Genomic DNA, 17,527 nt, shown 5'->3' with positions numbered 1-17,527 from the left:
CTTCTTATGCGACCTATGAGCAAGAATAAAAAAGTTGAACACAGAAGAAGGAATACATACAGTTAACCTGCTCGCAGGTCTTTCCAATTACACCCAGCCAGCCACAGAATCTAATACACAGTTCTGTACTTTGCTGCACAAAAACGAAATTGGATCTGCCTACAGTACCAAAGACTGCCTAGAAGATAGAAGATTCAATAAAAAACCTTAGCTTTTCGTGCATTGAGTGGTCCTTCCATTGTATACGTTGATCACCAGTATAGAATACCAGGGGCAGCCCTCCTTTCTATTCTCTGTTAGACAGGCACCACCACACATGTTTCCTAGGGATAGGCACTCCAGCTTAGGACAGGGTGCCCTTCCTTAGTGACGGGCACGCTGAGTTGGGTGATCATCCCCAGCCCAACCTTCCCCCTTTCCCCCTCCACCCTCCACTCTGCCAGAGTGGTCTAGAACCCTGTTCTTTCATCTACATAACATTTGAATCACTTTTGTCCTACAAAACCTTTGTTTTTGTGATACCTGGTTCACTTTGTTCCTGGCGGATCGGACACAGACTCTCTCTATGCCCCCTTTTCTTTTGGTTCCTTGTCACCTCAGTTGTGGAGTCCCGCAAGGCTCCTCTCTGTCTCCCATTCTTTTTAACATCTATATTTGGGCCCTTGTATGTTTGATCCACTCCTTCGGCGTCAGATGCTACTCGTATGCCGATGACACCCGAAACCTGATCCGATTAGATCTTGATTGGGCTGAGGTGTTGTTGTGCTTGAGGAAGTGTCTGGCAGCCGTGGGAAAGTGGATGAACTACAACTGGCTCAAATTGAATGGAGACAAAACTGAGGTGATGGTGCTGGGCTGCCCTCCTGATCCCACCCTTTGGGTGTCCTCTTTCTGGTCTTCATTTTTGAGTCCTCTTCCGGTTCCGATGGACAAGGTTGACAACCTGGGAGTTAATCTGTCTGCATCCCTAACAATGGATAAGCAGGTGACTGCAGACTGCCAAGCCGGCCACTTTCAGCTTAAGATGTTAAAGAAGGTGTTACCCATGATTCCTGCCCCACTGCGTCCTCCAGTGGTGGCAGCCATGGTGTTATCCCGGCTAGACTACTGCAACTCCCTATACTTAGCACAACCGAAGGGCGTGATTCAACCGCTGCAACGCTAGCAGAGTCTAGCGCCCCGCGTGGCCATTGGCACAGCTTATGTTGCCCATATTTCTCCTGTGCTACAAGCCCTCCATTGACTTCTGGTGACCCAGCGGGTCGACTTTAAAGCACTATGTATTGTTCACCGTGCTCTTCACGGCCAGGGGGCTGAATACCTCCAAGCTCTATCTTCCAGCCGTAGTCTACACTCTGCTTTGACTAATCGGCTGGTTATCCCGATCTTTAATCTGGTCCGGGTCGGTGGTCGTGTGTTTTCAATAGCTGTAGCTACTCTGTGGAATGACCTCCCACTTGCTATCAAGAAAACTACCAACTATCTTGCCTTTAGGAAGGCTGTGAAGACTCATTTATTTTAGGCTGAGCTGGCTGTAGTTGTAGTTACAGTCTTCCCTCTATTAGCGCCATGATGCCCCTGGGTGACCGTACTTTAGAAATAACGTTAACATAACATAACATAACCATGGGTACAGTAGACGTCACACTAGGGATAGTATTACTGGCACGCCCTGTCGATGTCCCTTTTCGAGTTTCAAAAACAAAAAATGTAATACTCTGCAGCTACCACTAGATGTCGGCCTATGCATAGCATGTGAATCTAAGCAGATACAAGCATCAGAAATATGATATTGGTGAGTAATCATGCCACCATGGAAAGGACTCTGTTTTCAATGGCAATTTCTTTTTAATAAATAAGTATGACAATAACTGCCAACATGTGTTTCCCTCAAAAAATGAGCTTCTTCAGGGCCTAATTTGTTTCAGAACAGTTCATTTAAATAATCATAACACGTTTCTTATCTGTATTATACTTGAATTTTCTTGGTTTTAAAGGATATATGTATTTGAGGTGCTCCCTCTTTGGAAGGTATTGAATGGATTAGATGATAGTTCCAGATTATTGATTTGAGTTCCAATATTCCTAGACTTAACTAGGTTTGGTCTAAAAAATGTAGTTTGCAAAATGTGATGGTGAAAGATCTAGTTGTCTGCAGCAGCTTTTCAAATAGGAGTTCCCAGAAGAATTGGTTAGTTTTCCCTCGCAGCATGCACTTAGACTGTCGACCTTTGGATTTTGCTGCTTACAGTTATTAAGGGGTACTTTGCGACAATTAAAAATTTCACACTTGTTATCAGTTTAACGTGGCAGATCACATGACAACATTTATGTAGGCATGTTTGTCTGACACTTAGGGTATAGGCGTCTTGCTCACATATTTCCTAAAAATACCAGCTCCAAGCTAGATCATGTCATATATCTAATTTCAGTTTTGTAATAAATAAATAAATATAAAAACTGAACTATCTTGTTTTAAGCTCTGGACTCCTGTAATGCAAATATTTTCTTACAAAACACATCAGAATGATGAGTGCAATGTTGAGGTTATTGTTTTAATTTTTGTAGCAGACATATATGATCCTTCTTCTTTGGCATCAAGAAACATTTTTTTTCGAAAGGTACTTGTATAGCACAAAATGTGAATACTTAATATATGGATGTCTATTAAATTCCACATTGTAGATTTCCCAGTTTAAACCCCTGTTTTTCTCTTTCATATTGCTATCTAGAATTGTGAAAGTAGACGAAGTGGTTTGAGCAAAGTCACACACGGCTCAGCGCCACCCAGTAGCCATCTCTGGAAGTTCACCTACCATTCAGAGCCAGATGGGCAATGCATAGTGGGCATGCAAATTAACTCAAAAGCCAAGCATTTGCTCCAGGAAAATGTATTTTAAACATATGTTGGGATGGAAATTAGTTTATCCCACACCCCTATAAGCTTTGAGGTGAGGTGAATGCCCTATGAATTAGTGTAGTGTATAAGGGGGGAGAGAACCTCACTATGAAACTCGGTGTGGAGGTAATACTGCACGAACAGCAGATGCATAACACTAGGGGATACATCAAAACAGATGCCATTTTGTAGTTGTGACAAAAGCACAGCCTTGCATGACTGCGCTGCACCAGCTGAGCTCCATGGAAAGATTTCTCTAGGCCCAACATCATCAAGGCAGAATGAACCTGCACCACCATTTCTCACGGAAGTGCACTTCTCCCAGGTCCCTTCGATGTTGAAAACATTTAGTATCTTTTGGAGTAATGCACCCTGCAAGAACGTGAGACAACACCAGGCTCCGCACAGTGACCATTCATTAGAACCTGCTGACAGCAGGCCCCTAACCCCCACCCAGCCAGCCCAGAGTCGGAGCCCACACCACTGAGCCGGCCCACACATCCCTGCATTCCATGATAAGCGAGCGCCCCCCCGTCCTAGCACAATCAAGTGACCATAAAAGATTTAAGCATGCACTACTGTTGCACCCCTCAGCATAAAATACATCCTTTGTAACACGAGGTACAGGGAGGGATAAATTATAGATCAAAACCTTGGGTGCAAGAGGAGTGGTATCAACAAAGCCCAGAATGTGTGGGTCAGTATGACTTTATTTCATTCTCCCTTCCCCTTGGCACAGATCCCCGAGCCGCCCAGGTGCATGCCACAGTTATGTAGTAGTAGGCTTAGTATGCTAACGTAGATTTAACACCGTATCTCATGAGCGACCTGACATTCACCACACGACAACATGAGCCCAGCTGACCCACGTGGAGCCTGACCAATGGCGAAAGAACCAACCAATTGTAGCCTGGCATCCCATATAAAGCAGGATCATGTATACCGTCCACCCAATACATTGTGTGAGTTTATACCCTATACATGATGTCATCTATGAAGATGTGTCCCCTTATAAGGCACGGACATTTATTCTGGAGTCAGAACGTTCTCGAGCAGCAGAGTCCTTTGCTGATATTTTGTATTCTGTACAATTAAACCTTTTTATCCTTGCAAAGCGATCTCCTGGCTTATTTCCCTAGAGGGTTGTATTCACTCTGGAGTGTGCGTAAACAGGGACTTTCCGTCACATAGCCTTTTCCAACCCAAGACCCAGGTTCTCAAAGCTGCAGACAACTACATACCTTATTAGGGTTCAGATCACCGGGAACAGTTTAACAGCCTTTTGGTTGGAGCAAAGGGACATGTTAAGCAGACACCAGCAAAGTTATGGTCGGTTTAAATGCCTTGAAAAACCCCTTCCACCTAGTCTGTCAAAGTACATTAAGTCATTTGAGCAAAATCATATACAGCACAGTGCCGCTCAGTGGCCATCGATGGAATTTAGCCTTCTTTTCAGAGCCAGATGGGGAATGCTATCTGGAAAGCCCCAAAATAGAATCCACATATACATTAGTGATGCTGCCTTGTCTAAACATCAACCTTTTGTGAGAGAATTACTGTTAATTGATGCAGTAGTTGAACTGGGGTGGTAAATAGGTAGGGTACAATTACACAAGGTTGCTAGATTGAACTTTTAACAACAGATATCGGATGTTAGGGCGGTGCAGACATGAATTCTTTCCCGTGATTTTTCAATACGCAAAATGCTAATTTATAAACTAATCAAACTTAGTACCCGGCAGGGGGTGGGGGATGGCAGCCTCCTGGCCAATAGAGGCTCAAAATGAGGGAATTACTACATGGTAATCCCCCCGCTCTGAGTTTCCTCACGGCTGGAGGCTGCCATCTTCCTCCGCCGGAGATTTGGGTAAGTGTTCTGCTCCCCTCCCCATCCACAGATTCTTCCCTCCACTTACCTGCTTTTTTCTCCTCTTCGGGAGCAGACGCACTCGAAACACCTGTGTCTCCAGTGCGTCCGCTCCCGATCTGCGACAGGCCCAGGCCGCCATGGAAAGCACTCTCCTTTCAATGGCAGACATTTTTGTTGTTGACTTTTTTCATATTTTTGTAATGCCCCTTCTCCCCTTCCATGGTGGCCATTTTGTTTTACTTCTTTATTGTTTTCAATGGCCGCTTTGCTCGGGCCTCTAAATATGGGTCCCAGGGCATTCCCTGAAGTGGTACTGCCACCCCCCCCAAACCTGCTCGGGGGTTATTGCTTAATTAATCAACAGAGTACTATTTGTTAAAAGGGATGCTGTAAATTATAAACCAAAACGTTACGCCCTTTTTAGGTCTTGTCTCTTAAGTTTCACTTTACCAACTCTTGAGCAAAACATATTGCAATAGATAGTGGTGGGAAATAGGTATGAATACATATCAGGCTTAGAAATGTGCCCCTTTTGCCCCACTTTGTATTTTTCGGGTGTGCTGAAAGGTGGGCCTCTGTGTGTGCCTGAGTTGCAATGTGTCTTTTCTGCTGTCAAATTATGGGAAGAATCCCAGATGCCTAAGCCATGACAGAACAGTGCTTGGTTTGCTGTACACTTTTTGTTTACATGTGGGAACTGTTTTTTGTCAAGTACTTTAACCATTGGTATTCTATGTAATGGCATGAGCTTTATAGCAAACCGTCGGTCATAGCATGACATTCATTGAGACTTTTGAAGTTGCATTTGACATATGCAAGCTAGATCCTGCTACTGCTTTTTTGACTGCTAATGAAATGGATCTGCTAACAGACATTTGTTTTTAAATATTACAGCTGTGTTGGCGTAGAGGAAGATGAGGCACCTGACATCGACATCTATCATTGCCCAATTTGTGAAAAAACTCATGGAAAATCAACATGTAAGTAAAAAATGTCACAACCTCTTTTTGCTGCTAATATGAGAGATGTGCTTGCAGTCTTAAGAACAACTGCAATTCCAAATGCAAAGTGACATGCTAGTGTGCGCTACGCAATAAGTGTTCTTGGGTATTTATAGGGGAAAATGTGCACTCATGTTTGACACTCACAGGTGAGCCACATGCTCTGATTCATAGGCCTCTGCTTTCTGAGGAGATGCTGTGCTGCACAGACCCGCATGTCAGTGCAAATGATGCTACATTCAAACCACATTCGACTCCTGCAGAGTCTGCAAGTTGTCATCTCTCTTAAGTAAGTAGGTCACACAGTCCTAGTGTTTTCCTTGTATTCTGGGGTCCTGTAACTCTTTTAGGATTGGAAACAAGTCTATAAATGCCATAATGCAAAGTATACTGCCAGGAATGAATAACCTACTCGCCCAATATCGGACTGCATGACCTAAACACTGATTACATGGAGGCAACAGTGGTGTTTTTCTTCTGACCATAAATGAGACCACTGTGGCAATGCGAGAGGGGCCAATTGCTGCAGCAGAAAGCATCGATCCAGAAGATGGTCTTGTAGGGCAAAATTCAAAGGGGATGGCATGGTCTAGCAAAGTATTTTGGGCATCTCACACAACAGACATTACTTGAAAAGAACATTAATACCTTAGGTTTTAGCATTCATTTACATGGTCATTAACTCTCGGGGCAGTGCTAACCTACCTCCCCCATATTAGGGCATGTAAAATTAGCATTAAAAAAAAGCTTGATCTTGAATCTTCAAGTAGGTTATGATATGCATGGCCGGGCGAACTGCTGTGTGGGGGATCTGTAAGCACATTTCAACTAAATTCAACAGGGAGCATAGTTTACCTTTTTTTTATAAGTGTCCAACTCCATTTTAGACACGTCATTGTCGAACAGGGTTTTGTATAGCATGCAATACGGCTTTGCCGTGCTTTTTTGTTGTTGTTCAAAAGTGAAGTTCTGCACAACCCAATAAGCACAAATAGACTGGAGCCTTGTGCCTGCATGTAGTGATAGTGATACCTAAGATGTGTACTGTATTTACGTAGAGTATAGCAGGCATTGGTGTGGGTTTAGCCGGAGATGTGCTGCAAACTTGTAAATGAGGTTAGGATGCCATGAGGTAGGCTATAATAGTTGTAAATGTGTAATGCATTTAGTATGTGGTGAAAACTCACAGTTGGTAAATAACGTTTGCCTCATAGAATCACTCACCAACCTCACCTCGAATCTACACAGTTTGTTTTTTCTGTGTATCCCTTTCCTATTCCTGCTCCCGCCCCCTCACTTTTGCAATTTTTTTCCTTTTCTACACAGTCTGTGGTCTGATTTACACCAGGCAAGGGTGCAATATGTAATTTCTCTGACAAGTTACTTGCACCGTAAAACCACTGCGTTGGTGTCTGGAGCGGTATAATAGCTTCATACCATCACATAACTAAGAAACTAACTCCTGCATCCAACCCACAAACTCACAGAACACTATCTCAATACATTAACTCACTCAATCCCTCATTAGATGAGACCTGAAGAAGAATGAGTGGCCCGGTCAGTTATCAATTATCGTAAATGTAATCATCCATGTCTTATTCCTAATGTCATGATGCTACGTTAATGTCTTGTACACACAAGACCAAACAAGCGCCTCCTTTTGTCGTAAGAATACTGATAAATAACCTTCCATCCAAGCAATGGCCCATCAGTTGAAAGCACAGATTTCACAAGAGTGTGGGAGGGGGAATCTAGAATGGCGATGAGCATAAGTAGCACTCCTTGTAGCAGTGATTACTGTAAAATAATCAAAACATTCACCTTTTGTCCCTATTAAGGCAGTCGCAGCAGATATATTGTCTGTTGAGTATTCTCAATACTTGGCAGTGTACCTGGTACAGAGTCATGGAAATGGGGCGAAACGGAGACGTGTAGAGTTTGCTTAAGAGGGGCGAGAGTGTGTGGTGCTACCTCAAAGATGCTGATATGGGTACTCCCAGGTGCTGTTCCAACTCTGTTCTAATCCAGCGTTAATAAACACACACAGCATTCGCATCAACACTCGCCAATCCAGATCCTTAGGTTAATTAGAAGGATAGTGTACTGGTAGAGGGTAAGGTATCCTCTGCAAAATGTATTACCAAAATTGATCAATCAACTCCCCCATTTTATCTTGTTTACCCTCCACTCTCTATATTGTTTTTGCCATTTTACATTTTTTAACTCGTAGATTTTATGGTAAAAGGGGAATCTTCGTCCCCATCAGTGTTTTGTCTCCATATAATTGTATATTTCCACCTCAGTGAGATAGCTATTTGAATGCTGTTTTCAGAACAGTACATACATGTTCTATTCTAAGTCATCTATAATTGATATTTAGTCATAAACGAGTCTTTGTTTTGTCAATCTTTGATTGTTACCTGTGATTGTGGAGCAACGCCTGGAGGAGAAGGCTACTGTAAAGGTATTTTTCTGACCTGAAATGGTCCTTGAGATGCGTCTCGATATTATCTGATTCATTATTCTCTGACATCAGTCTGTAACCTAAGACCAGTCTGGGCTCCTTCAACCATAATGGACAGTCCACGTGCAAAAGTGTCTTGCGACAATGCACTCACATGTACTGTCAGGCCAAATATCATAGAATGATCACATGATATACCTTGTGTCGAGCAGTGCTTAATACCCAACGGCTACACAAAACCTACCCAGGCTCCTTTTATTTTTTTTAGCCGTTGATTTGATTTTGTTTTTGTTTGTATTGCTGAAATAGTTTAACGGATGACCTGTATCAAGGACTTGCTAAACATTCCTCCCAAAAAGAGACTACCCTCTGTAACAGCACCAGAAACCGTGTTACCAAATTCGTCTGAAGCGAGAAATCTAATCCAGGAAATTACTTACTGACATTGACTAACCAAATATTAAATCAAATCATAAATCTACTACAAATCCTGCAGGTTTTAATGACAAAGGGAATATGGATAGTATTCTGAAAATAACACTGGGTGACTGAAAACTCTCTGATTCCAGCTGAGCAAGAGTTCTTATAAACACTTGTGTACATGCCCGTTATGAATGCCATTTCATATATCCTAGCAAACCATTTCCACACATTAATGTTTACTCCTGAGTTAACAGAGACAACACAACTTCCAGGTCTAATGGCGGGCATAATTATAAGGTGGCAGTTGTTACGCATGACCTTATACTCCCAGATTTTCTTCTCTACAGCAAGTAGTGAACAAAATTAATTCTCTAGTGTTGGAACAGAGGATGAACTGCAGTCTACTCATTCTGAGGACTTTTTGCGGCCCCTTATAAAAAGACTTGTGGTGATGCTGAAGTTGTTATCACTAACACTGAATTCCCCTCTCTCCCCCACCTCTGTCCAAAAAGACCTGTGGTGAATTTGCTGTGGCAGCTATCCAAGAATTGAAAATAAGTGATCTGAGACCGAGAACATGTTCTCTCGCAAACACAGTGGAAACTAAGTCTATGCCATGCATGCAATTTAAGACATTGTTAAATAAGGTCAAAGATATAAAAAGCCATGTGTATATTTTGAAAAACCAACTGAATTCTGTCACTGATATCCTGAAAACTATTCTCAAGACTAACAAGGTTGTGGGGGGAACTTCAGTGATGATAATTCAAAAGTTAATAGAATGCCAGCTGCAACTGGATATTCTAGTCTTAATTGTTGTACCACCATCAAGATTGCTTCCGATAAAAGGGAGGGCAGCATCTGAAGAGCACGATCTTGATCGTGATCATCAAACAATGCATTGAATACAAACAAACGTCGTAAAGATATTCAGACAGGTGACGTCTCTAAAGATTATTCCCCAGTAACTAGAAAAACATTATTATTATGTGGACACGGAATAACTAATCACTATACACATAGAGATCCTGCCAGCTGTGTGTCAAAACAGCCAAAAGAGGGTGCCCGGGCCCAGCAGGCAGATACTAAGCCATGTGGTAATAGGCTAGTAGCTGACTTGTGTACCAAAACTATCTGCAAAGACATGGGAGAATACAGATTCTCTTATTAACAAGTGTACCCAATGGCTTTGCCCCAAGATTACCCGCTCTGACATCACGTTTACCTGATCAAGTAAATTCCAGATGGGATGTTATTAAACTTTACTTTTTGCATCAATCTATCGTTGAAGATATTCTTGCTGTCAAGTTGAGAGCCTTACCACCAACATGCTTTATTATATAGCTGAGAAGAAGACCATGGAAGAAAGATAATACTGACCCTCTTCAAATGGCCAATGAAAATAGGGAAGAACACCAATTGATAATTTTAGATTGAGTTCCCCCCAGACCCTCGAACCTTTCTCAAATTAAAAGGGCAGTTGTTTACAGTTATAACCATTCTACAATGTCACAAAAAGCTCAAACCAGTAAACCTTCATTCATGGAACACAGGGGCCCTGGGGATTAAGGAAGAAGATCTAAATTTATCTGGCTCGCAAATTGTATGCTTGCAGGATAAATGGAAGATAGAACCAGCACGCAAGTCAGGAATTTAACATTCTTCCAACCAGCCTCTAAAAGCTTAAGTGGTCGCCCAAAGTGTTTTTATTTTTTAGTATGGGTACACTGAAGTCTTCATGCTAAATGCGATATAATGAACATCTCATCTGAAGATATGTTAGGTGTCGGTATTAAACTGAAGGGTTGTAAAGAGCTCACGATATTGAATGTATTCCTTAGGCTAGAAATGGAAGCTATTGCGTGGTTTGACACCACGTTAGACTCAGTTATGGAAGAAAGAGATTTTGGTCATTTTAAACACATAATAGTCTCGTGGGATTTAAATAGCCAATATGAATGAATCTTTTTCCTCCTGCTCTCCTTATTTGGCATTCATTGGCAAACAAAAGTGCTAACATTATTCGCTCATACGGCCTTAGATCATGTAACGGTGCGCAAAACGTGACTGTCAGAAACATCCGACTACTAGGACCAAGGTATCACAAACACACATCGATTGTTTTAATAGCCTTTGAATAGTGGGAACATGTCAATTTGCTGAAGTAATCGAGCAAGTTAACAGTGACCATGATCCACTAAGGCTTATATTTGACCTCTCATTGAAGATTTCAGATACCTTGGCTACCACCACTTCTATTGACATCCACCAACAAATATTTAACAATAACACTTTGAAATGGTCAATGCTGGATAAGGGTCTCATTTTTCCAGATTTTTACAGTGAGATATTGCCAGTTCTTGGTGATTATTAATCAACAGACTACACAAGTAACCCAATGAGTTTTTGTGATAAGCCAACTAACATTATTAGGCGATTTGTGACTAGTAACAGTAGACCTAAACCTAGGATAGACCATGTCAAACGAAAGTGGTTTTGCAAAGAATGTAGAAAAGCTAGGGTAGGGTTGGTAAAGGCACTGAAGAACCCTAGTGGGAGAGATCTACATAATACAGTGCAAAAACAGATAGAACACATTAAAAAGAATTCTTTATTCAAAATCAGTGGGAAGCATTGAAAATTGCAGAATAACCATAAAACCAAAGGGATTTTAGAGGGTGCTATCTCATGGAGTATAACCTAATGTTCCTAATGTTGCTGATACATCCGTCGCTGAATCACAATGGTTTGAGCACCTAGTGCCTTATGTTCGGTTGAACATAGAGTAAATACCTAGGAGACCACTGGGTCTACTGGGGGCTACAACACTAGCCTTGATGATTGTAATCAACATCTGTGCTTTGTGGTGTAGAACGTGTCTCCCCGATTGGAATTTAACAAAAGAGGCGCAAATTGCTCTAAATAAGGTAACATTGAATAAAGTGCCTGGCCCTGACCGATCTCTTTATGGCAGAGCCAGGGTTATGGGTCCTTTTTCTAACCAAGGTTTTCAATCCACTATTAACAGCAAGAATAATTCCAAGGAGCTGGCAGGGATCAAGCATCATCCCAATATTTAAGAAGGGTAACCAAGCTACCCCCGTGAGTTATAGACCAGTATCGCCCATGGACTCTTTCTAAACTGAGGAATAGTGAAGGCAAATAGTTTGGTAGTCACTTGACTTTGAGCATGACTCCTTTTGTTTGCATGTTTTCCTAACCCTTACATTCCCTTAAATACAAATTGAAAGACAAGGGTTCCCTTTTAACCTGTTCCCCCTATGAAGGCATCATGAAGTAAGATATGGATAACAGATTCAGGTTTCTAAGAAAAACAGCTTTATTTACTTTAAATGTCAGGATGGAGTAAGGCCTGACTTGCCCTATGCTAAGGTGGGATTTCACTACCTAAAGAAAACTAAGGATAGTCAGTATCAGTAATTTCAAATGAAAAGTCTGTCTGTGTCCAAAACCTATACTTGCCCTCACAAATAAATCTATACAATGTGTTGGGATGTCAGCAGTAACATGAATAGTGTTCAAAAGCAAAGCTCCAAGGTTCTTCCAGCTCTTTGGCTTTGTCTCAGCTTCCCCTTCTTCAAGTTCAAAAGAGTACCTCAAAGGTCCCAGGTTTTCCCTTCCCCACAGGTTCAACACAGTTCATAAAGTCTCAGTTATCCTTCCAAAAGACGCCAACTCTTTCAGCTTGTAAAACCCAAAAGCCAGTTCAAATCCCCTGGCTCAAAACAGAACCGGTTCAACCCCTTGTTCATTTCCAGTGGGGTCACTCGGTCTAGGTACAGTTGTTGGACCACATGGTCCACCAGTTGGCGGTCACCCAACCGATAACCATGCTTTAATTGGCTATTTTCGATTAAGGTATACTCATTCTAGGCGTAGTTGTTGGACCACACTGACCTCCCATTACAGGTCGCGTAACCGATAACCCTGTGTACTTTGCTGTGCTTCTAGATTCTTCAGGTTCTAGCCAACACAGGTTTTTTTCTCTTTCAACCCATAGTCCTGTGAACTATTGTATCTTGGATCAATATATATTTCATATTCTTCCTGGCAATCTTATTTTTGGCTTGGCCACAACTTGCATCTCATACAGTTCATTCCTTGATAGTTAACCCCATCCTTCCTTGGCAGTCTTCTAGACTTTACCACAGTTAGTATCTCATGCAATTTACTGGTATTTCAATCCTTTTTACCTTGCTTTCACTTCTTTCAAAATGCATATAATGGTTAATCACTTGCTTGCTTTGTTGCCGTATTTAAAACATGCTCACTATATTCTTCAGTTAATTCGGTATTCAATAATGCTCTTTGTACCTTTCAAAAGTTCTTCATTTGCTTTGTTAATATGTTCATCATGTCTTTTAGTTAGTTCGGTATTCAATAGGGATTGTATCTTTCAAAAGTACTCATTATACCCAGAGGGTGTTTCACTGCCTAAACCCCAGAGATCTCATACTCCGGTGGCCAGGGCGTGGCTATCACCTTTGGATCCAGACCCAGGAGTGGACAAGTGAGGGAGGAGTCCCAAGGTGAGACCTGGTGTCCCCCTTTTTTTAACACCTCCATACCCGACATTTCCACCACTGTCATAAACCATTATGAATCATGTCCCATCGACCCCTCTCCAATTCCAACAGGTACCCAAACAAAAGGGAGACGTAGGAGAACCAGGAAAAGGAGAACACGCATATCATCCCATGTTTTACAGAACCAAGATTGTTCCCCTTCTCCCAAAAGCATTTTTTAAATAATTTTCCTACCACCACTTGGACACACTACAATGCCTATAATTCCTCCCTACTGTTTTTTCCCCCAAAACCACTGAGAACGAAGAAAAGGCAAACTGGAGCTTTGAAGATTACCCATAGGAACCAATGTACCATGTATCTCCATCTTGTCCCGTTAACCAGGTCAGACAGGGTAAGGCAGGGCTGGGCAACCACTCACACCTGACCCCTGTTAGTTGAGCAAGCTGCCGATGCTGGAGGAAGTACATAGGCCAAGAGGAAGAAACCTGAGCTGGAGAGACCCTGTAAGGCTTGGACTAAGGGGGAATGCCAAATTACTGACCTCTGAGTACAGGGGAGGCTGCATTATGACGAGGGAGCTCTGACTCCAGGGAGCCAAACCAGGGGCAGCTGGGGTTACCCGGCAATGGCCAAACCAGAGCTCAGCCCCTGGGGCAAACAGTAAAACCCAGGCCTTTGAGGGGCAGGTGGTGAGACCTTGACCTCAGGAAACATCCTGTTTCAAAACCTGCAGCTCCCAAAACTGCCAGAATGCTCTTTTAGAGGAGATGGCAAAGTGGGAGAAAAATAAGAACGTTGCATTATGGAACTTGAAGTCCAGAGACATGTTCTTGTGGTTAAACTCAGAGCAAGGCGGTGCACGAGATGGAGCAATTCTTCCGGGGCGATGGCAAACCAGGCGGAGCAAAGCGACAGGCTGAGGTACGGAACCGAGTTATGAAGTAACCCCGGACACCCCGGCGAGATATTGTTACCTCCAAGGGCCTTGAAGATTGCACAAGCAAGCCCAGCTAAAGAGAAGAGACCAACCTCTTTTGTGTCTCAAGGATACCAGCCACCCTCCCAGGTGAATGGCAGAGTTGGGGAGGTGCAGCGGTAGTTGTGGTATCAGCCTTGACTTCAGGATCCAAGCCACAAAAGAAGAACATTTATTAACACAGCCAGTGAGTTGATGAAAGCAATGAAAGTCCAGTCTGTGTTAAATGAAACTTGACAGCAACAGTATCCAACGAATGAAGGTTGCGCATGTGCCGATAAGACGCGAGAGAAAGCAAAACATTGTAAAGAACTGTAAATTAAAGATACAAAATAACAGAGTGGTCTGGCGACAGAAGAAAGTCTCTGTGAAATGTCTGATGCCTTAGAAACACTGCAGGAAGAGAAAGAAACTGAGATGTAAGATTTGAACTGTTAGGTTTCATCCCGTCAGAGGGAAACCTGGATTTGAGAGATATCTTTGAACTTTGAAATAAGTACTGTGCTCGAAACTACATTTACCAGGAGGCATTAGTGTAGGAGAGAAAAAGTGACATTAGAGGAAAGAAGGGCAAAGTGGTCATGCCGAGGTAAGAGTAAAGCCTTCTAAAGTCTTCACCAGCAGAAGGAAAGTAAAAGGAGGCTTGAGCCCGACAGAGGAAAGCCTATGAAAAAGTGATTGCAGCTTGGGGAAGGGAACCCATATAAATTATGATTGAAAGGTTTGCGCTCGCGCGGCGGAGGAAAACCTGTACTGAATTGTGGTAACCAGAAGGAAACAAACTGGGCTGGAGTGAGAAAGCCAAGAGGTCCAGCGGATAAACGAGTGATTTTATGTGGAAGGTCAAGTGGGACCTGGTCCACGAAACAAACTGCATCCTTGTGTCCGAAGCCACAGTCCAAGTGTGCCACCTTACCCCTCGCTACAAAATATGGGGAAGGGAGTTTGCTCAGCCATACTGACATTTCTTTTGAACACTGGTTTTCCTTTTTGCATTACACATTCCCCTTCACACATTTATTGTATTAAAAAGAGGCCAGGCATTAGGTTAATTAGTATAGAACATTTTATTTTGACTAAGAACTGACTGGGACTGAATTTTCTTTTTGTTTGATGGCGAGAATATGAGAATACTCCCATTTTAGTTAGAGGGCAATATAGGAGTTTTCCAACCCCTTTTAAACAATCAATAAAGGTTTTGAAACTTGCAGCTCTTGGTCCGTGTTTAATAATAATAATAATAATTTGACATTTATATAGCGCTATGAACCCTCAGGTAACTGAGCGCTGCTTATTATTACCCACGATGTGTGGTGCTCATTTATCGACCTCGGAAGGATGAAAGGCTGAGTTTGGCCCTGCCGGGATTCGAACCTGCGTTAGCGGGCTCTGCACAGATGTCAAAGCGAGCACTCCTACTTGCTGTGCCACTTGACCGGCATAAGGTTTACTTTTGATTCCATGCCTCACCTACACTTGGTAGCTTGTTCTCTATCCACAGTCATCTCCTTTGACCTTCCGTAGCCTCTGCAATAAGATTCAGTTAGTTCGGCATTCAGGTTTGTCGTTCTCCCACCCCCGGAACACCCCGCTGCAAGTGTTCCCCCTCGCTGTGCTCAGTGGCAAGTGTTCCCTCCTTTGGGCTTTTTGGTTCACTATTCAGAGTATTTCGCAGCCCCTCTTTTCCACTCTGCTCTGTCAAGAACCTATCTCACTCTCTCAGCAGCCGTTGTGTGAATGCAAACATTGCCTGCATAACTCCTAGTTGTTTATTTCTCTGTTTAGTATTAAGCTGATATTTGTCTGTATTAACAAAAGTCTGCTGATATTTGTTGATCCTGCCCAAATGAGGGTGTGTCCTCCTAGTTGCTCTCTTCCTTGTCCCAGTATAAAAATGGCTTTTCAGTGAGCCATTTGGAAAGGAAGAGAAGGGAAAAGGTTGACAGTAACATATAAAGGTGGTTTGAATAGAAGGTTCATGATGAAAACGGGAATTGGGGCTACCATGTCTCACCCAAGAACATCCTCTCCCCATACCCCAGGTTCCCGCCACCCAGGTGATTCCCCCATCGCACCTCCGTCCTCAGGGTCGGGATCCAAGAGCGATGGACTTTCCCTGGCCATCTGAGCAGAGGATGCTGGGAAAAAAGAAGTGAGGATGCCCTCAGGTTCCTCACACCCCCTGAAAAAAGCATTAAAAACATTGTTTTTGTTGTCTCTTTTAATTCAAGGAAATTCACTCCAACCTACTCCCGTGAAACCTATGAAATGTTTTCTTTTTCCTCAGTTCCCTTTCCTCCTTTATAATCGCCTAGGTGTTGTTATATTTGTTTTACCCCTTTCCTCTGTTAACTCAGTGATTGTTGGTGTTTGTACATGTGACTGTGTGATTGTATTTCATTGTTCTTTTCTTTTGTAGATTGAGGACCCGAGGAAAGGATGAGAAAAGGTTAAGGGGATAGTTGGTCTGTAACTGTTTTGGGGTACCTATGGGCAAGTCCACAGAGGAGGAGGATGTTGTGGAGGCTGATGTACAGACAATGGCTGCTTTTTGGGGGAGAGTTGGTTGCATGCGGGGTACATCAATGTCAGCATCTATCAAAGAATTTTGAGCTGGATATTGTAAACCTGTCAGATGATGAGCCAATAGCAGGTGAATTACTTGCCAGAGAGTTGTGGAAGACTGTAAACATATTGTTGATAGAGCAGAAGGGTACAATATCTCATGGGTACCTACAGCGAATGCCTGCATGAATAGTCTGACTGGACAGTGTCCATGGCTGAAGTAGTGGAAAATCAGGAGGCAGCAGGTACTGGAGGATTGTGTTCATTTGAGAAAGGATAAGGAGGAGGGTATGTGAGGGATGTAGCAGGAGGTGGTATCTCTCAGGCCAGTGGTTCTTGGGTGAGAGAGCAGCAGATTTCCGTGTGGTGGAGGAGGGGGTTTAGTCTATGCATGCTTTTGTGGAGGGATAAAGACAGCATATGGCTTGATATAGTGGTGACCTGGTGGCCCATGTCTGTGAGACAGTCGGAGGGGTTGCTGTTGATGCCATCGGGCCTCTCCCCAAACATACCCTCTCATATATGCCTACAGACATTAGGTACCACAATGTGACCCTATTTTCATTGTACCGCAGTCTGCAACCTGCAACCATGGCTTGTCCACTATGAATACATTTCATAGAGTATTCTTGGTGATGGGACTGAGATGTGATGAGGGCTCAACTCAATGTTCACTAGATCTTCATGGTTTACTGGGGAAAGGTTGTTTTGGTGGTGGTGTTACTGCCACAAGTTGAGGAACCACACTAGCACTATGTGATCTGCAAAACGTCTGCACA

General features: G+C 42.9%; 1 protein-coding gene across 2 annotated transcripts in view; it reads left to right on the top strand.

Annotated features, from left to right (window-relative positions):
* The window catches only part of PHF2 (PHD finger protein 2), a 732,343-nt gene that overhangs the window by 328,659 nt on the left and 386,157 nt on the right, over positions 1-17,527 (top strand). For both annotated transcript variants that reach the window (XM_069643584.1, XM_069643583.1), the window contains exon 2: positions 5,664-5,749. In XM_069643584.1, the coding sequence (XP_069499685.1) occupies positions 5,664-5,749 (86 nt within the window). The remainder of the gene's footprint in view (positions 1-5,663; positions 5,750-17,527) is intronic.

This window comes from Ambystoma mexicanum, chromosome 2p (assembly GCF_040938575.1).
Source record: "Ambystoma mexicanum isolate Mex_15411 chromosome 2p, UKY_AmexF1_1, whole genome shotgun sequence".
Classification (NCBI taxonomy): Eukaryota; Metazoa; Chordata; class Amphibia; order Caudata; family Ambystomatidae; genus Ambystoma; species Ambystoma mexicanum.
The sequence above is the reverse complement of the archived record's forward strand: the minus strand, read 5'-3'. Positions and strand labels throughout refer to the sequence as shown.